The sequence below is a fragment of the Rosa rugosa genome, chromosome 2, assembly GCF_958449725.1.
Source record: "Rosa rugosa chromosome 2, drRosRugo1.1, whole genome shotgun sequence".
Lineage (NCBI taxonomy): Eukaryota > Viridiplantae > Streptophyta > Magnoliopsida > Rosales > Rosaceae > Rosa > Rosa rugosa.
This window is the reverse complement of record NC_084821.1, coordinates 46,339,759-46,361,063: the sequence shown is the minus strand read 5'-3', so window position 1 is coordinate 46,361,063 and position 21,305 is coordinate 46,339,759. Positions and strand designations below refer to the sequence as shown.

The 21,305-nt window shown below is 39.7% G+C and overlaps 1 protein-coding gene across 1 annotated transcript; it reads right to left on the bottom strand.

The window, feature by feature from the left end:
- Positions 1 to 885: 885 nt before the first annotated feature.
- On the bottom strand, positions 886 to 8,713 carry LOC133734653 (autophagy-related protein 18f). Its single transcript, XM_062162266.1, has 8 exons — positions 7,587 to 8,713; positions 4,109 to 4,570; positions 3,606 to 4,028; positions 3,011 to 3,247; positions 2,088 to 2,915; positions 1,820 to 1,986; positions 1,311 to 1,682; positions 886 to 1,121 (listed from the first exon to the last, which is right to left on the bottom strand). Exons 1-7 carry the CDS (start codon positions 7,779 to 7,781, stop codon positions 1,313 to 1,315), a joined length of 2,682 nt encoding a protein of 893 aa, XP_062018250.1. The 5' UTR covers positions 7,782 to 8,713; the 3' UTR covers positions 886 to 1,121; positions 1,311 to 1,312.
- Between the last annotated feature and the right edge of the window lie 12,592 nt (positions 8,714 to 21,305).

The window sequence follows — 21,305 nt, the reverse complement described above, 5'->3', positions numbered from 1 at the left end:
ACATAGTTTTCTCTGAGATTTTGTGAGTCCTTCCTTCAATTTCTCTGTCATGGAAGTTGTGATCTCAATCTGTGCTGCTGTAGTGGGAGAAACTATCCCATATTGTTGCTGTTGCATTTTTTCAGGTACCAAGAACACTGTCAAGTTCCAGAAGAATCTCGATGAATTAGAGAAGGAGATGAAGACTCTTGTGGATCTAAGGAATGATTTGCAGCGACGCTCGACGGTGTCATCAGCCGAGGAAGATAGAAAAGCGCCTACTGTAGAAGAATGGCTTAGAGAAGCTCAAGAGCTCGAGAGGAAAGTGCTTTTGACGCAAGAAGGTATTGCTGACAAGAAGAAGAAGAAGAAGAAGCAGCTTTGCACAAAGCGGTGGAGAGATTCCAGAAAAGTGTCAATATTGCTCAGGGAGGTACAAACTCTACTTATAAAAGGTCGCAGTTTACCAGAAGCTCAAGCTATCAAACACCAAGGCTGATCAAGACTTTGATTGTGTTATCGATTATAGAGCAAAACCAAAATAAATTGTCATTGAGATTTTCTTGTTTCTTCAAATTTTTGCCCGATGTAATAGAAAAAAGACTGCAGGGAATTTCAACCTAGTCTTAGTACACTGCCAGTTTTATATTCTTCATGAGCTGCATGCATCTGATCACTTGAACAATCACAATCAAAGATGTTTTCTCTCCTAAGGTCACAAGGAAGGAACTCTTCCCCTGCGGCACGCGGAATACGTTCCTCAACAGTAAAATAACTTTCTGCATTGCAGTAACTGCAATATAATAGGGTTTAGCTTTTGAACTTTTGGTTTTTGAAAGCACATAAGATTACTCCCACTCAAGATATCTGAGAAGGGTAGCAAGGTAACTTGGTGAAAGAGAGAGATTGAAAAAGAGGCATAATAACGTTAATTCTATTGTTATGTACATATTACAACTGATTAGGAAACGTTAAATGGCCAATTTATTTACAGAGTCAACAGAAGATGAAACCCAACCACATAGTATCCACAATTTCCGCATCAGTAAAGCCAGCCACCCCTATTGCTCATGCTTCTCTCAAAACCACCCATTGTATTAACACTGTCACCCTCCCAGGAGAACCAAAGAATATCTGCACACCTGAGACAATAATACAAACAGATAGTGACATCAAAATCATACCGATGGAAAACTATGGTCCGAATTTTGACAACATAGAAGAAAGTAATGCCATAAATGAAAATCATTATTTCTGCAGATGAATAACTAAAAGCGCCCACAAAGAGTCTATAAACATTAGAAATCTAGTTGCAACATCTTACAACATACCTCTAATCACACTCATCACCTCCCTGTTCAAAAAGATTCCCCATTCCCATGTCTTCTTCTATGTCATTATTTACAAACTTGAGTTGAGCATCCATTTTAAAGCCGTGCTCTCTACTATTTACAGTCTCAAGCTGAGTCTTTGTCTCTGGGCTGTCATTTTTATTTACAGAGCCCGTGCTTCCTATTGTCATCTGAGGAACACCCCACCCAGTTTCTTCACTACCACTGCGATGTTCTGCGAGTCCAGCACCGCTGTCAGTCATGGTATCAAGAGAGTTTGAACTGCTTCTGCATGAAAGCCTGCCCTTTTCAGATATCCCAGACCTCTGTTGAAGAAGTTGCCCACTGATATTGCTATTCACAGCAGCAACCCTGCGTAAGAGAAGATACTAATTCATGTACAGCAGTATTTTCTTTCCCTTTGTGCATGGTAGAGGCAACAAACAAGACAAAGAAAACAGAGATATGCCATGCAAGTAAATAAATGAATGCATAGAAAGTCAGGTCACCTTGTTTGTTGGAACACTGGAGTCTGAAGATAGTCAAAAACTGGGACTAAATCCTTTGACCTTGCTTCAATCATGCGAGTCGGAATCCTTTCAATCTCAATTTCTCCTCCTGTAGCAGTTTCACCATCCATCTTCACACCTTCCACAATCATTGACTGAAAGTATAGCTGGCAAACAATAACCAAAAGCATCATAAACATCGTATCAAGGAATTCATATGAATATCATGCATAATGACAATTAAGAAATCAACCTATAAAATAGATACCTCAAGTCTTGCCCATAGTGGACTTCGAGTTTCATGCATCTGCAGTTCGGCTTCTGAAATATACAAATGATGTTTTTCCTCAGGGGTGATCTTTTCTTTTGTGACAGAACTCCAAGCTTCAGGATATACCGTGTTTCCCTTCTTCATCCCTTCAGGATATATCTTATTGTTGTCTAAATTTCCATTCTCACCATATATGTCAGTATTATCCTCCCGTTCTCTTCGGTTCTGCTTCTGACATACGTTCCACTTCTGGATAGCTTCAACTACTAATCTTGCATCACACTCGTGATCTGACTCATAAGCAGTGTTTAATCCAGTCACAGTTGTTAAATCTAGACCATTTGGTATTCGCAATGCATATTGTATCATGCAACCAGATGGAGAAAATACCAAAAGGTGGTACTTAGCCTTCAAAGAGCTGGAATCCACATGGTAATCATTGCCTTTGCAATTATGGAAAGAGGAAGCAATTGCCCCAGAGAGGGAATTCATCTTGCCAGTGGCGGCGGCCGCAGCACCAGTTACAGTGCCTCTCCAGCTATTGTTTCCATTTCTTATTCTACTAACAACAGAAAGTGTAACTGGGGGACCAGATGAACAGAGGCTCTGCTGATTAGGCATTTGCGAACCTGAATTAGGTGGCCAACGAACTGCTGACCTAGTTGTGACACCTGATACAGTATTTTTTGGATTAAAGCTAGCATCAGAATTTGGAATATCAACAGTTCCTCCCCAAGGATTTATAGCAAACAGATGGCTGGTCCCCCTAGAGGAACTAACCATAATCCAGTTGCTGTCATCACTGAAACTAATGTCCTGAATAATCTGCAAAGGTACAGACAAATAGAGAATAAGATTAATGTCAAACAAGTGACTGTTGTTACACGCAACACGTGACCAAAAAAGAACACGATTCTTACTGCATGAGTCATTCCGCGCTGTAGCCTGTAAAGATGTACATGAGATGCATCAGCATCAGTTGAAGAGGAGACTCCAGGAGGTCCAGGCATTATCTTAAAAACATTGATGTTATGCCCCTGAACCGAAGCAGACACTAAAAGCGTGCCACTAGGATCAAAGCATAATGCAGAAATAGGACTCTGGTGAGCCCTGAACTGTGCAATAACAGCTTTACTGACAATGTCTCTGACAATGACCTGACAAACCAAAGGAAATAATAAACACAAGGAACCCAAATTGAATATGAAAGGACCAGGAAAGGTGTCAGTTACCCCTATAACTTTATTTAGTCAAAATCACAACGATTAAATCATGCAAATGATGAGTAAATACCATGCCTAATAGCACAAATATCCTTCCATCATATACATAGTAAATTGATGAAATTCATGGAGTATAAGAAGATTTTCAAAATCAGGTTGTACAACACAAGTGAACGCTTGTACTCATAATGTATGAAAAGGGTTTTTCCGAAGATACACTAAAATTCTATCAAATTCTAAAATACAGATTACAGCTACATTAGCATGAAAACAGAATTTTGAGGACATATACCATTCCAACACTATCTGTGTCTGTTGACTGGCCATTGACAGTTCCATTGGCTTTCCGGCCAGGATTCCCTGACTGAGGATAAGTAATACCATCAGGTACAAGCTCCGAGTAGTACTGGGACAGCTTCTTATACCCCATGTCTCCCAAGGTCGCAATCCCAGCAGCTAGTTGCTTGCTTGACTCTTTTGCATAGTGAGCAACCAGGCTCCCATTTGAAGGAAAACTAGCGGAAGGTGCCAGATGTTGTGGATTAACGCGCCCAGAATTGGTTACTGCAACAGGACTTCCACTATAAGCTAGCCATCTCTTGCCTACTGCAACAGGTCCACAGCTTATACCTCCAGAACCAGGGAATCCCGTAACTATAGGATTGGTGAGAATAGTATATTCCCGCTCCAACGTTGTTGCATCAAAACAGTGTATCTGCAATACACAAAATTAGATACTCATGCATTGGAGAAAGAGAAGTAATTGTGGCAAAAACTTTGCATATACAGGTGTACCTGAGTTGCTTGAGAAATAGCAACAACTCGAGAACTGCACTTTACAGAATAAATAGCTGATCTGAACTTCAGCACATGAACATAGGATTGGGATCTCAAGGAATAGAACCGAACAGCAGTAGGCACAAAACTACTGTTCACTTTGTCATGGCTGTTTGTAGTAACACCATTGCGAGGGGCAGTGCCATCCTCTATGTTATTATCAACAGAAATTGACCCATCAGCACAAACTACCAGCAATGGACGGCTTTCAGCAAACTTGTCATCCGATCTCTTTGATGCTATTGGTTTAGGTAGCATTTGCATAAATGAAATAGGACCATCATGTGTGGAAACCAGGTCACGCACATTATCTGCTTCTTCAACATCCCAAACCTGGAAACCAGAGCGGTAACCCAGCAGAAGAACTTTCCGGTAGACATTTCCCTCCCCCTCTAACTTGTCAAATCCAGCCCAGTTTACCTGTATTTTCCAAAGAGATTAAGACAAAAGTTAAATTTCACCAAAAACAAAAGTAACAACAATAACAATATAAAGAGCAGATTAATCACAAAACAATTGTTTGGCGGTATATAAAGAGAAGGGCAAATCTTGCAGAGAAACGTGAAAGCAATAAAGGAAGATATGTATTTTGTATACCTATGCTGATAGATAAACAATCTCAAACAAATATCAATCTACTATCTTAGCAAAATCCAAAGAACATACCCAGATAAGTCCTCCCATCACTTAACAAGTTAACAGAATTACATTCATATGGTCCTAAACTGATTAGTAGATACAAATAAAGCTCCACTCTCAAAACTGATAGATAAATTCTCAACAGTTGAACACCCTTTCAGTTTCTCACTTACTCTTTCCCAGAGGCTGCGCACAAGAATGTATATCCCAGATATGCAACAATGACCTATTTGGATTACTAAAAATACAATAAGGCACAGAAATCTGCACAAGCTTTTGCTGTGAATTGATCTCTTGTTTTCAAAATTCAAAGTAATAATACACAACAATAACAAGTTAAAATATTATTACTTTCTGGACGCAATACAAGATGATATAAGTCTACAGTTCAGAATCTCATTCACTGGGGCAACATAATCAAACCAAGCAAGAATTACATAAATCATCTCATATCTTTCCAAGCACTCCAAAAACAATTTTCCTTTTGAGGCATCTAACTTCTAGTCAACCAGCAATTCATAATGTGCCTCCAAAACTGTCAGTTTTTTAAAGATAAATTCTTTTTGGTTTTGTGTGACAAAGTTAGATAAAGATGCTGTTTAGCTGTAAAAGTGGTCCCCAGGTAACTCTATCAGTAGATAAAGGAATGATCAGTTCAGTTACTTTCTAGTTTCTACCAAAATTAATTTGCACATGAAGCAATAAATACATCATTAAATTTCGTGACTAATCGAGTCCATAGACTCTAAATTTTATAATAAAACATTAGCCACTACAAGTCTACAGCAACTCATATTATGGAAAACTAGTGCATGCTGAAATCAACTTTAGCTATAAACTTATCCAAAGTTCCACCCCACAATTAATAAAACCAAAAGCCACGGATCTCTAAATCTACATGACAACCAATAATGTCGCACAAGATATGACGCACAAGCCATGATCTCATTAGAGATTCATTTTGTAAAAAAAACCTCTTACAAAGTCGAAATAAAATTCTCGCGCAGGCACATGATACATGTGTAGTGTCAAGTCAAAGTAGAATATTGCAAGGTATTTCGGTTACTCAAATTCAATCCAATCCCTCTTGTTTCCAACCATGCCTTCAGTAACTTCTAGTTAAAAGGACAAAGGAGCTACTCTTTCATTAGAGATTCGCTTTGTAAACAAAAACCTCTTACAAAGTCAAAACAAAATTCTCGCGCAGGCACATGATACATGTGCAGTGTCAATTAAATGTAGAATATTGGAAGGTATTTCGGTTACTCAAACAGACCAACATTCAATCCAATCCCTCTTGTTTCCACCCATGCCTTCAGTAACTTCTAATTACAAGGACAAAGGAGCAACTCTTTCATACTATAAATTAAGGTCAAACTCAACTTGTTGATCAGCATGAGTAATCCACTATATCATCTAAATCATACTTGAGAAGAAAATGTCCTTATCCTTCAACATATGCCTTACTATTATATTTGAAAATCAGGATGCACATTTAAATAGACTGAGATTAGTATGCTTGTACTCTAAAACAGTTTTTAATATTATTTCATATGATAATACAGCATCTCGAATAGACTGGCCAGCAAAACTTATTTAGACCATCTGGAACCCATCTGAATCATTTCTAGGGTCACCTGAGGCAGGTGCGTCAGAATGTGGAAAGTAAAACATTTCTAGTGAATTAAGAGAAAATGTCTGGTTTTTGAAGGGTGGATGGATCAAAATCAGAACTTTTCCGACCACGAAACATAAAAATATTTTGCCAAATCTTTCCATATTAGTGTACTTAATCGCAATAGAAATAGCTTAAAATGCAATATTAATGTCATTTGGATCAAAACACGTGGAATATGTATCATGCAGCCGACAAAATACTATGCAAAACTCACTCAATAATGCTTACATATCCAAATATTGATTCAAATGACACGTGTAGGCTCGTGATTACTAAACTAAACAATCTTGAAAACTTCTACGCTATCCAACATTATAGACAAGCGACAAGTCACAATAGGTTGTTGCGAATTACGAATCAGAACCTACGATTCCAAACTGCCACTTTCTCTACATACACGTGGATATTTTTCTTACGACAAAATCTACTAGATCATCCACTATTCCCAGCACGAAAACGCCAATATTCGTCAATAGATAGTAGGTCAACAAGGAATCAAATCTTGTGAACCATGCATGCATAAAACCCTAAATTCTGTGAAGCACACACGCGATGACAACGATCACAGTTCCGAGCAACTGATGTTTTTCACAACTAGCACAGACACTTGCAATAATAGACAATCAAACTTACTCGAAACATATTTCAGTAACCATGCGGTGCACTTGTGTTCTCTTTTCATGTTGAAAGATTCACATACAATAAATCTGAGTAACATCCAAACCACAAATCTTACAACTGACATTCTTTAGACACATATCAGTAACCACACGGTGCATTTGTGCTCTCTTTCCATGATTAAAGATTAACATGCAAGAAATCTAACTAATATCTAAACCACAAATCTCAGAACTGAAACTCTTTACGTATAATCCTACATTCAATCAGCATTTACAGTTTTTCCTTTCCAGCCTTTTTTTCCTATCTTTCCCAACCACAAAGTCTAGTCTTTTCCAGCCGCAAAGATTAAACTACCATGTATATCAACACAATAAATGAACTGAACTATACATTAAACACAAACTCATACAGGTTTGCTAAACATATCAATTTTCTCCAAAACTTACAAGAAACAATAAAAACTCCCTACTAAAACAAAAACCAAACAACTTGTCTTACCTGATCATGGTTGGCATCATTATCCCTCTCCCCAATAGAAGAGGCCACCGACACCGCCGACCTGGCAACAGTTGAAGCCCCAGATGAAACAATTCTCAGATAACTCGAAAGGGCCCGAAACGAGCTTGGAATGAAGCCGTTGGTCTTGGCATGGCGGGAAACACCACCACCATTCCGGCCAGCATCATTCATCATCCCAAGAACCACCAAAACCAGCAATACCCAGATCAAGAAAACACCTCCTGATGATTTTTACTTCTTCTTCTTCTTCTTCTTCTTCTTCAAGAGGAACTGTCTTAATCATAACCCTTCAGAGCTGTTTCTCCTTTGAACTTACAAAAAGGCCAACCCAAATAAGAAACAGCTCCAAATTCACAAGCTTTAGGTACCAAGTGTCTCCATCTCCTGGTTCCACAACCTAAAGCATCCAAAATTCCCACAAGCACCCAAAACGCAACACCAAAAACCCAAATCGTCACAACCAAAAAGAAAAAAGAAACAAAAAACAAAAACAAAAACAAAAAATTAAAAACCCAACAAAGGCCTTTGCCTCTGGTTTTTCACGTCGTTTAGTTAATAAAAACAAACAAGACGATCAGAAGTGCGCAACTGCCTTCAAGAAAAAACAAAGTCCCCCTTCTTAAAAGGTCTTATCTTCAATGACCCAGAAGCTGAAATCAAGAAACCGAGCGAAAGATGCAATCTTTGCTGTGAAAAGAAGCTTCTTGAATCGAAGAAGAAGAAAAAATAAAAGAATTTAGAGAACGAAAAGAATGGGGTTTTGTAAAAAAAAATTTGAAAAGGGTTTGAAATTGAAATGTGGAGAGGATTAGGGGTAGGGTTTTCTCAAGGAAAAACCGCCGAGAAATCGCCAGAAAACCTGGGGGGAGATCGGAGGGGACAGAGAGAGAGAGAGAGAGAGAGAGAAGAGAGAGAAGAGAGATTGGATAATGGCAATGATTTTTTTTTTTTTTTGTTTTAAATTTTTGGGATAATAATAATAAAAAAGAAAAGAAAAAATTGAGATGAAAAAGACTATTCGTTTACGACTCTATCATATCAGCTTGCTTCTGCTGCGTGCCTATCTTGAAAAGATTGTCAAAGTTTGCAGATTGCTTTGGTTTGATTTGGTTTGGTTTTAGTTTTGGGTTATTGTATATAGTTGAACCAGAACAACTTCTTCAACCTCCTCTACACGTTTCTTTGCCTTCTATTTCAATTTTTTTTTTTTTATCTAAAGAATATTTTTCTTTACTGATTTTGGTAAAATATGGTAAGGTTTTCATCTTTGTGGTATATAATGTCAATTTTGTGACTCCACATTTGAGGATATTTATTTTTTGGATTGGAGAGATCACATGCACGTGTAATGTATTGTGTTTGTAGTTTAAAGTAATGAACGACAATGTCTACCTCTTATTAATAAGAAGAAAAAAATATTTTGAATAATGGTATAAATATGAGGCTCATAAAATTCTAGCCAAGTTCTATAGTTTTAGTGGGTTTGTCTTTTTTAATGAGACCACAGTTAGGATGGGTGCAATTTCAATCAACAATTTCATTTTTTTTCTTCTTTTCTTTTTATGAATACAAACTTAGAAGCATTGTTTGCAAGGAAGACAAGGTTTCTTTACACTCAAAAGGGTATTTGACCTCTTATATTGAAATGAAATAGAATAGGGCACCTTGTTGTTTGCATGGGAAAGGAAAATTATAAATGATAACCATATTGTACCTTGCTTGTGGTGGTCTTTTTACCTCCACAATAAGCAATTGCAAATCATTGCTTTCAAATTTACCCATCGTGTGTAGTATTGACAACATAGAACTTCTTTTAACAGCAATGTTCATTTATGTGATGAATTGTGAGGACCATAAATGTGGGCAGGTATTTGTTAGTAGGATGAGTTTTGATTTCTTCCTCTTAAAAAACAGAGAAGAATTTCTATGATATATGTTCAACTACATTAAAGTCGGTATTGATTTTGGAGTTCTATTGGCACATGTATAGTTGAGCCTTCACAAACATAGGCTAGAAAAATGTCATAGTGCTGCGGACAAATTAAAAGTTACAAAGAGAGAAAAATCGTTGCTAAAGTTGGAGCTGAATATAGTTGAGCCAGATATTCCCTGAAGGACTTGGGGCTTCTAGCGGTGCTGCCGCTTCACAACTCAGTCATCTCATATGAGTGTCATTCCCTAAACTACTCAAAAGATTGTATTGTCTCCAGATTCTAAGTTACTTATGATTTGGCATTTATGTCTCGATACAATAGAGAATATTGGATGGCTCTGTCCGGTATGGTGGTCACTATCTTATATTGCTAGTTAAGGAATGAGCTTGCTTCTGATACTTGCAAATTTCTCACTTGTTTCGGTGGTGTTTTGATATTGCCTTGGGGTTTCATATACCCCTAGTTGGGTGATGATTGATGTTCGCACTACGATTGTAATGAATTAATCATCTTGTGATATTTATAACCTGGGATGGTCAAAAAGGAAAAGGACATCCTAACCAAAAAATGAAATTCAAGTAGACACGAATCAGCAATGGAAATTAAGCCTGTTGGAGCATGGAACATGATGTTTGTTAAGTATTGTAGATTATTGGGTATTTTTTTCGTTTTGACTTTTTGTTTGAAATTAGTTGGATAAAGAGCAAGACTTTCTAGGAGTGGGGTTCTGTATGACTTGCTTCCCAAGTTTTTTTTTTTTTTTCTTGGAGGTCAAGCATACCACACCATTTCAATTTCTACCAAGATATTTATTTTTCTAATTTGTTAATTATAGTATTTTTTTTTTTTTTTTTTTAAGAATTTCTTCCATTCTCCACCATTTTTCTATTTTCCTAAAAATTGCAATAGATCCCTCCTCCACTACCCGCTTTCACCTCACCACTCACCTGGTCGCCCCTTACGTCGCCCACCACGCTCTTTACAACAAGGTGATTACTCAATGACAGCTTGTTGAACTAGTGTACAATAACTAAAACATCGATGTTGAGTTGTTAAATAGATAATACCCGGAGGGGGGGGGGGGAGAACAAACCTTGAAACAAAACTCAATCCTTATAGCCACTATCCATCGACACTATCGATCAAATGATTCACATTACAGTGCAACAATGTAGCTAATTCGCAACACAATGTGTACAGTTTATCAACTTGTATGTGAGAATGATGAAATCTAGATTGAGAGAGAAAAATTGACTCGCCTACTTAAATTAGGGGTAAAGTTTTGTTATTTTCTCAGTTTTCTTTTACCTAGCCACATCATTGTGTCTTTAAAAGTTCCAAGAAAGGGCAATAGGAGTATTAAGAAAATGGCAGTTATGTTTTAGTATTTCTCATTTCCCCAAGTAGAACAAGTAAAGAAAAAAAAATGTTAGAGCTTAATCAAAATAAAATTATACGAAAAAGATGATGAAGCTCCCATAGAAGTGATAGAACACCAACATCAACAGTATGAACCTTAAACCCACAGCAGCCTCAACACCCCAAAACTCCGATTCTCCAAATTCAACCAGATTCAATTTCAAGTATGAAGATCAAAACTACACATTCCTGAGCAACAACTAGAGTCAAGAACAAAGCGGGGAAAACCAGCGCCGCCGTCATACACAGTGATTTGGTCGAAATCACCCAAAATACCAAATCTCTTAAATCTGAACTAAAATCAAAACTATGTACACAGAAATGTAAAGCGCCAAGAGTAGATCATGTTTCATACCTCACTTACCATCCAAGGTGACCGGAGTCGCCGAAAAGTAAGCCGGAACCGTGGGAAGTACCGAGAGCTTCTCGGCTTCGATTCTCCTTTTTCTGAGCTCTTCTGTGAAAATCAAAGCGACGGGGATCTCGGCGACGTCAAGATGAAGCCGTGGCCACTGCTGCGACGCAGGGAGACGGCCGGACGACAGAGAAAAGGCTGGGTCGCCCGTCAATGCAAAACGGGTCCGGTGGGGTCTGATCAAACGGTGATTAAAATGAACGGTCCAGGTCATGCCACCTCATAATTTCTATTTTTAAATAATTCTTGGATTATACCAACTTCCAAAATCATAAAAAATAGCTCGGGTGTCTGAAAGATACTCCAAAAATTCCTACAAGCCAGTAACGGCGTCTAGTTTAAGCCTACGGCTTGAAAGATAAAATTTGACAAACAAAAAATTTAAATAATTTTCAAAAGCTATAAAGAGTTTAAAAAGAATCGAAATTTAAATAAAAATAGCTCAAAATGATCTTTCTTTCAAAAACAGGAAACTATTTAAGGAAAACTGAAATTGGGAGAAAATTAAGTCGTACTTTCATTGATAATAGAGGCCTCTTTATATAAAGGATTACAAGACATAGAATCATAGTTGTACAAGGAAAGATAACCGTACAATTAATCGGATATCTATGAATATCTCCGAGAATATCTCCAATTCATAACTCTATTACAACTAGGTCAAGTAACCTAGAGTTTGGGCCATACACATATTCTGGATTTACTTGAACACTCTCCCTTGTGTCACCCAAACTTGGTGTTCATCTCGTTGCCTCATTAAAAACTTTGCCGAGTAACAAAAACTTAGTGGGACAAAAATAACCTCGGTCAAAGAGGAAAAAGAGCACAACATACCCTTCACGTTTCGAGACCATACATGTAGACACCTCCCCCTTATGTCTGCATCTCCCCCTGATGACAACGGTCATGGGAGTTCGGAAAACTTCCTCAAACGATTCTACCAACACGTTTCTAGAAAGTGGAATTTAGGCAATGACTTAGTGAGCAAGTCTGCCACATTGTCCTCAGATTGAACCTAGTTCACTTTGATCTTGAGGAGAGTCTGTTGTTGCTGATTATGCTTGGTGTTGGCGCTTTTGATGTAGCCTTGCTTCATTCGTTCAAAACAAGTGGCATTATCCTAAATGTTTGCAGGCTCATCTGCGGTAAACTTCAAACCACAATTGCTTCGAACATGCTTAATTATGGATCCAATCCATAAACATTCACGAACTACTTCGTGAAGAGCAATAATCTCTGCATGGTTCGAAGATATAGCGACTAGGGTCTGTTCTGTAGACCTCCAAGATATCATGGTCTTTACCCATGGTGAACACTTAACCAGTTTGGGAATGACCTTTATATGGGTCAGAGAGATACCCAATGTCAGCAAAACCTTCCAAAACACATGTCGTTTTAGGATGGGGATAGTGGACGCAGGCCAGTGTTGGCGGCGTTCCTGGTGTGTGATGGGTCCGAATCCATCATCTCTCTGTAGGGATAAAACAAGCCCATGTCAATCGTACATCTCAAATACTGAAAGATATCTTTTACACTAATCTAATGGCGTCACGTTGGCGCAAAGCTATATCTAGTTAACAAGTTCACGACAAATGAGATGTCTGGTCTTGTGCATTGAGTTCAGTACAATAATGCGCCTATTGTACTCAAGTATGGCACTTTTGCCTTTGCATGTCTTCATCATCATCCTTTGGACGAAGAAGATCCTTTTCAGGATCAAGATTACGGACGATCATGGGGGTGCTTGAAGGCTTGACTTTGTCAAAATGCCTAAGCATCTATCAACACGATGCTCAAGTTCCAAACCGAGACATAATCGTGTTCTCCCAAAATCCTTCATCTTAAACTCGGATTTCAAGTGCTCAACGGTTTCCCTTAACTCTTTAGGGGCTTCCAATGAACCGCGATAGAATCCGAAACTTGTTATGGAAACGCGCGAGCATATCCCTTCCCAATTAAGTAGTCACTTTAGTGAGCGTTTCAACCTTATTGTAAACGCGCTTCGTGGTCTAGAGCCACTTGACTTGAGTAAATGAAGTTCACCATGAACCTTCATGTATATTCCGTATTTAGATCCCTATAGTGATACGTAGTGACCACATTTGTAAGCTGCTTGTTCAGTTATTCAGAAACTACCAAACTAACAGGGTAGTGGAGTGCAATGACATCCATTACAAGAGAATATGTCTCATCGTAGTTGATTCCAAGGCGTTTTGTGAGAAGCCTTGCGCCATAAGGCGAGATTACTATCTCTTTTTCTCACCACACTTTCTAACGAAGACCCATTAGTCAACAAGTTTTATGTTAGGAGGTGTTGGCATCACTGGCTCGAAAACCTTCCTCTTCGTTAGAGAATCCATCTTAACATGGATCGCATCTTTCCATTTAGGCCAAATTTCTCTATGTTGGCATTCATTCATCAACGGAGCGTGGTTCGATATCATCGGACTCAACAAACTCATGTGCAACGAAATGCACAACTACATCATCAATTATGATGGAGTTTCTATCCCACGCCTCATGTACACTAGTGCAATTTTCAAAGAGCTCTATATTCTCAAGAATAGGTTCTGACGTTGAGGCGTCTCCCAACGATAACCATAATCCGGAAGATTCTCATGAGACGGATTTTGAGTCTTGATGATCAAAGGATTAGAATGTGCCAAAGTATCCTTTGAACCCACAGGCCTCCCATGCATCCTAGCGGGGGCCATGACCTATAACGCCAGAGTGCCACTCTCTTTGGAGTTGGCACCATGCCTACTTCCATGTAGGGTGGCGTTATGTCCTCTCTTAGGGACGTCCATCCTTGCAGGCATATTTGTAGCAGATATGTGTGATCGCTTCACTTTAACAGGGATCGAGATGAGAGATAGTGGGGACAGACCACGACAATTCCTGTCATTCCTGCTGAACATCTGTGTTCTTATCTCCCCCTAACGACGGGAAGACTGTCTCATCAAAGTGAGAATCTGCAAATCTAGCGGTAAGGAGATCGCCTTGCAAGGGTATTAAGTGGCTGACGATTGTTGTAGTCTCAAATCCATCATAGTTGCCCATTCATCTGTAAGGACCCATCATAGTACACTGTGGTGGCGTAATTGGCACATAAATGGCACACTCAAATTGGTGTAAGTACGAGATGGTACCCAGTCACTAGCTGTAACGCAGAGGTAGATTGAGTGGCGGTGGGTCGTAGACGAATTAGCATACCTGCATGCGATATTGCATCACCCCAAGCGGATATAAGGAAATTGGTGCGCATTACCAATGTTCGGACGATCATCGTAATCTTTTCCACGAGACCATTTAGGTGTGTACATGAGGATATGATGTCCAACATCAGTCCCATTGCAATAACCATCAAAAGTCTTCGATATAAACTCTCTAGCATTGTCAAATCTAATTGACTGAATAGTATGATCCGGGGAGTGAGCCCGTTGTCCTATGATATGTGCTAGGAGTGTAGCATAAGCAGCATTACAAGTGGACAATGGCACAACACGTGACCAGCGTGTTTGCTTGTCAACCAACATCATGAGATATTTAAACGTCCGCAAGTTGGTTGAACTAGTCCACAGAATCCCCACGGACTCTATGTAAGAACAGAATGAGTATTGTCATATCCTTTGCATAAGACAGTCTCAGTCCTAATTTACGTAAGGAACGGGCTTTGTAAAACGAGCGAGAGGCCTTAGAAGCAACCAATGAGGATGCATAAGAGTCTAAAACGCTATTTGAAGCAAAGTTGGTGATTGTAGCATCACCTAGGGCGCCATCACCATGATGTACACTATTCATGGTGTCATGCATGGATAAGGACTGTGGCGTCATGGATAAGGACTGTGCCAGCCCTAGGCTGGTGGTGGACGGCAGCGGCTCCGGAGGCAGCGACTGCAGTCACACTCAGTCCAAGAATCAACTTTTGATTCATGCTTCGTTTCGCTCGAAAGAAAGGATATCCGTGTGAAGTCTTTAGTAGACAGATCATCATATCATGACTAGGATGACCTATCCTGTCGTGACAAAGTCAATATGTGTCTAAATCCAAGAGATCTTCTCTCATAACTTTATTGGATTTAATAGCTCGAATAGTGACATAGAGTCCACTAGAGAGACACATAAACTTCTTTAAGATGCACATTTGTTCGCAATCGTTAGAGGTATTGCAAAGGAACTCATTTCCGTTCTCTACATGCGTTTTTGCATGGAATCCATTGGCTATTCATAGGTGCGATTTGTCTTAGGAGCGTAGAGAGTTTCTGTAACAGCAATCAAGGTGCCATTTGGCAATGGGAACTTGGGCTATTCCATGTCCTTGAATTAATACTAATGGTCCAGCCATCGTAGTCACAAAGTAATATACTCATAATCAAAATGGAGTCATAATGAAGAGAACTCAAAATTTTATTCATAAGCCAATAGAGTACATCATTGTCTCTTAACCATTAGGAGAATCTAATCCAAATGCTAGCTAATGCAAAGCAAAGGTAGTCGTTTGACTTCTTTCGGTAACTCCAAAATAAATTTGACCAGGTGAGTAGAGAGATGTCGGTGGAGCAAAGCTCGCTTAAGTTCCACTTATCTCAAAACCTTTCTAGACATCATACTTATTTTGGATGAGCCTATGTGAAGAAAAACATATGGCAATTGCCTATTACATCTCTTGGAAAATAAAAAGACTTAATCAAAATTGCCAGTCTCTGGATCTTGGTCTTTGAAGTCTTCAACCCTTCGAGCGAGATCATCATCTTGAACTTCTTGCTCCATGTACTTTGCTTCCCTTGCTTCACGATACGTCTTGTACGCGTTAGCAACATTCTAGGGTGCATTACATGCTTTAGCCCAATGTCCGGACACTCCACACTGAAGACAAGCATCATCATGGTCAGGCTCCCTTGATCGAGGCGCACCAAGAGCGCGTTGGGGACGGCTATGATCCTTGGTGGCGCCACCACCATAGCCGGAGGCTCTGCCTCTCTCTCTCTCTCTTCACACGTTGACCTCTATGGTTCCGTGCACGCCTATCTTGGTGGTTTCCTTCCTCTTTGGGGCGAGAATATGGACCAGAACATCCAGAATGATCCATTTCCTTAGGGTTTCACTCCTGGCGCCCTCCCTTAGGGGCGCGACTATAATTAGACTCTGGAATTGGCTTTTCAGCTATGTTCATGGCTCCAATAAGCTCATGAAATCTTGTGATGCGTCCGGCATTGACATCAATCTGATAGTTCTTGGCTATCATCAATGCAGAGACGGGGAAGGTAGAGAGAGTCTTCTCGATCAACATTGTATCAGTTATTTTCTGCCCACAGAATTCCATCAAAGACTTGATACGAAGTGCTTCCGAATTGTAGTCAAGTATAGACTTGAAATCACAGAAGCGAAGGCTATGCCATCTCACTTCTAAATCAGGAAGAACGTTGCCAAAACGCTGCTCGAGTTCTACCCATAGCTTTCTAGGGTCTTCCTCATTGAGGTACTCATTTTGAAGCACGTCATTCATGTGCCTTGTCATGAGAATTATGGCTTTAGCTTCATTGGCCTCTCTCGTAGCTCTATTCGCTTCAAAAGCGGCAGCTTGTTGAGGAGTAAGCATGTTCTGACTTGGCTCTTGGACCGTACTCAGGATCCCATCAGCTTTAAGATGCTGGCGCACATCACGGATCCACTTGTGGTATCCTGCGCCTGTTGTCTCTAGTTGAGCGAAGCTCAACTTGTTCAGGTTACTCATCCTGAAAAACAACAAAAGATTAGGGTTAGTTTTGGAGCGAAAAGGCTACCACGAAAACAATAGAATTTCTGAGCGTAGTCGCTTCCAAGAAATTAGATTCCAAGAGGGGTTGGATTAGATCGAAACAATGATGTTTGTGGTCGATCGTTTCTTCTCAACAAACTCTAAGTTTGAAGGACTCTACAAGCTCCAAGCTTGGAGTGAGCACGAACCCCCACAGTTTGGTTTAATTAGATCTCCCTTATGATGAAGAAAGGGGGGTAGAAGAAGGGAGTTTGCAAGTCCCCGAGAAAAAGAAGAGAAAAAGAATAAAAACTTCAAAAACAGGAACTTTTAGTAAAAATTACCTTGAAATGGAAAATTTGGCCGGAAAATGGTCGGAAAAGTTGCCCGCGGTGGCTGGAAAAAGTTGCCGGCGGTGACCTGTCGCCGGAGCTGCTGACGTGGCAGGATGACTAAGAGCTGAATGTGGGCCTGGCTGGCAGTGGGCCGGGCCTAGTCGTCAGTGGGCCGCCTCCCCTTTTTTTTTTTCTTCTTCTTCTGTGCCGCGGGCCTGCCTCCTTTTTTTTTTTCTTCTTGTCTGCTGGGCCGGCCTCTCCCCTCTTTTCGTCTCTTCCTTTTTCTTTTCTTTCTTTCTGGGCTGAGCAGCAGTGGGCTGGTGGAGGTGCAGCAATTAATTTTTTTGAGATTCTGACCGGTTCAGGGGATTCCAACGGCCGGTTCAGGTGATTTTATGCCAGTTCCGGGAAGAATATTTATGGTTCCCGGATTCTGGAATCAAGACTCTGATGGTGATGAAACATGGTGGTTGGAGGTGGACTGGAAGGGTGCGAACCGGGCAGGGGAACTTTTGCTTCTTCCGGTGGCCGGTTCGGTATTTTTCTAGCCGGTGCAGGGGGTGGCGCCGCCGGTTCTGGATTCCTGCAATTCAAGGCTTCAATATATGCAGCGGTGGTTGCTAGGGTTTGAAGGCTACGATTTTAGGGTTTCAGGGTTAGAGTTTCGTGCTGATAACGTGTTTAAGGAAAACTGAAATTGAGAGAGAATTAAGTCGTACTTTCATTGATAATATGGGCCTCTTTATATAGATGATTACAAGACATAGAATCATAGTTGTACAATGAAAGATAACCGTACAATTAATCGACTATCTATGAATATCTCCTAGAATATCTCTAATTCATAACTCTATTACAACTAGGTTAAGTAACCTAGAGTTTGGGCCAAACATATATTCTGGATTTACTTGAACAAAAACCAAATTTCTGATATCTCACAGGTAATGGCTTTTTACAACTATGAAAGCAACTTTTTACATAGTTAAATGACTTAAATCATTGTTGAACCCTGTATACTTTTTGTATCATTGAATATTTTTGCTTTTCCTGATGGCAGTAGCAGTTTGATTTTGATTGTATTCTTTACATCTCCATAACTTTGTTAGTCTTTGAGAATAACTTTCTCAGTCTCTTAGAGTAGCTTTTTTTATGCTTAGTAGTGACTTTTAGTGTTGGTGAAAGTAGCTTTTGGTGTTAGTCATAATAACTTTTTTTGTTGGTGAAAATAGTTACTGTTGGTTGTGAGAGTATGTTTTGTTGGTGGTGACAGTAGCTTTTGGTGTTGGTGAAAGTATCTTTTATTGGTGACAAGTTTTTGTTGCCAGTGAGAGTAGCTTTCTAGTGTTGGTGAGAGTAGCTTTTGGTATTTGTGATAGTAACTTTTATGACCTCACTGGAGGCCAACTGAAATCTCACCGAAGTAGTTTTTGTTGTTGGTGACAATAGCTTTTTGTGACCTTGTCGGGGGCTGACAGGAATCTCATCGGAGTATTTTTTATTGTTGGTGAGAGTAGCTTTTGGTGTTAGTGTAGTAGCTTTTCTGACATCGCGGAAGACCTCGCCGGAAATCTCACTGGATTAGTTTTTGTTGTTTGTGAGAGTAGCTTTTGATATTGGTGACAGTAGTTTTTATGACCTCGTTGGAAATCTCACCAGAATTAGTCGAAAGTCGCCGGAGATTTTGCTGGAAGTCCCTGGAGACACTCGCCGGAGGTTGCTGGATATTAGGAAATTTAGGTCACCTTCCGAAATCCCTAACCTAAGACCAAAATCGAATGAAGACGGTAATCACAAACTATGTAAGCAAACACAAGAAATTTTTGACGAGGTTCAGTCAAACAGTTGACCAACGTTTTCGGACTTCGAGTGACAATGATAGCCGATCCACTAGATAAGAAGATGATTACAATTTGAAGAACATTTAGGTTCTTCCCACTCTAGAATATTTTTTCTCCTCACAACCTAAATTCTCAATAGAGAATTTCCAAATACATCCGATCTCTTAAAACTTGCAAATTTCTAAAATCTATAAATTGATCCACCCATGGATCTCTTTAAACGATATCTCAACGGCACCCTCCAAAATGAGTCTCTTTCAACCCACAATGCGAGAATCTTCAAACTCTCACATCTCCTCAATCTCCGAAAGCGCACACCAAAGCAATATCCTTGAATGCCTATTTATAGACTCACAATTAGTCCGACTCCCAATAGGATCTTTAATCTTAAACCTCTACTTCTAAGAAAAATCTCTAAGAGTCCTAGATACACTAGAATAAGTTTTCATTACAAAATAAAGAATCTAAACTCAACAAGGACTTAGTTTTGAGCCGCAACCCTAATATCAGAGACCTCGCCGGAGAGGAGATAGAGAATGATTGGTGAAATTTTACTGGAAAAATGTCCATTTACCCAAATTTAAGCTACACTAACTCTACTTACCCAAACATCTTATGAGATTGCCCCCTTACCCAATAAATTACATATTTTTTGCTCTAATACCCAATTAAGTATTTTTTATTATTTATTTATTTATTTTTGGGATAGTTTTGCCCCCTCTCTCTTTGTCTTTTAGAGAGAGAGAAGTCATTCGAAACTTCGCCAGACTCCGATGATCGGGAACCGGAATCCAGTGATCGAAGATCAGAGTCTGGCGTTCGATTTTATCCCCCCCCCCCAAATAAAAGTTTATTGTGTTTTATTGGGGGGGGGGGTGGGGGGGTAATAAAAGTCTCATGCGACCTCTTTGGGGACCTCCGGCAACCTCCGGATCGGTGACTGAAGTCCGGCGTCCAGTTTTATTGCCCCTAATTAAACCTAATAATTGTCCCCCAATAAAAATTTATTTTATTGAGCTTTATTGGGGGTAATAAAAGTCTCCGACGACCTCATTGGGGACCTCTAGCAACTGGTGACAGATGATCGGAGTTCCATTTTATTGCCAACCAATAATACCCGATAAACTTTTATTGGCATGGGGAGGGGGGGGGTAATAAAAGTCTCCGGCGACCTATAAGATCTCCGACGTCCTCTTTGAGGACCTTTAGTGACCAGTGATTAGAGTCTGGCGTCTAATTTTATTGCCCCCCAATACAGGGCCGGTCCTGATATTTTGGAGGTCTGAGGCAAATAATTAAAATGTGGCCTCACATAAAACAATCATATAATCCCCTACATTAATAGTAATTAAAAAAAAAAAACAAGGTGTTCAATTCCAAAATAATTTTTCTCTTAGAAGTTGAAAAAATAAAAAAGAACAAAATATATTTAATTACAAAAGAAACCAATGAAAAATTAAGGGCAAATACATTAGTATTCAATTCCAAAATATTCTTTCCATAGAAGCTGGAAAAAGAAGGGGAAAAAATGTTTAATTACAAAGAAACTAATTAAGAAAGGAAAAAGAAACCACGTGGTGTGGTGTGTTGGTCGAACGGCCTAGTCTGGAACCCCCAGGTCTAGCGTTCGAATCCCAGCTCCATCCCTTGGCCAGCAGATTTGAGGGACCCTTTGGGTTCGTGCGTCTGCGGTGCAGTGGATTAGTCTGGCTTTGCCTGGCTTTCGCAGCAATGTCGGTGCAGGTGTCCTGGCGCTGGGATACCACTGCATGGGTGTGTGAGTTATTAACAGCTAACTACCCGATCAAAAAAAAAAAAAAAAAAAAGGAAAAAGAAGACAAAAAGAGGGGCCACTCTGTTTCAAACCTTGGTGCTGCAAACAGCAACAAAACTATGTTACCGCTGCACTAGCATGTCCACACAGCAGATTATGAGGGAAAGAACAGTATATACTTATACAACGTATATATGTAAAATTAAAAAGAAAATTGGTGGAGGCCCGTCGGAGAGCGGTGGCCTG

Bases quoted from the DNA above. Each gene is read 5' to 3' on its own strand.
- LOC133734653 (XM_062162266.1), bottom strand. From the start codon at position 7,781: ATGATGAATGATGCTGGCCGGAATGGTGGTGGTGTTTCCCGCCATGCC. The intron at 3,248-3,605 runs GTATATGTCCTC...TTGGTTTGTCAG, and splicing joins ACACAGATAGTGTTGGAATG to GTCATTGTCAGAGACATTGT. The intron at 1,683-1,819 runs GTGACCTGACTT...TCTCTTACGCAG, and splicing joins CCAGTGTTCCAACAAACAAG to GGTTGCTGCTGTGAATAGCA.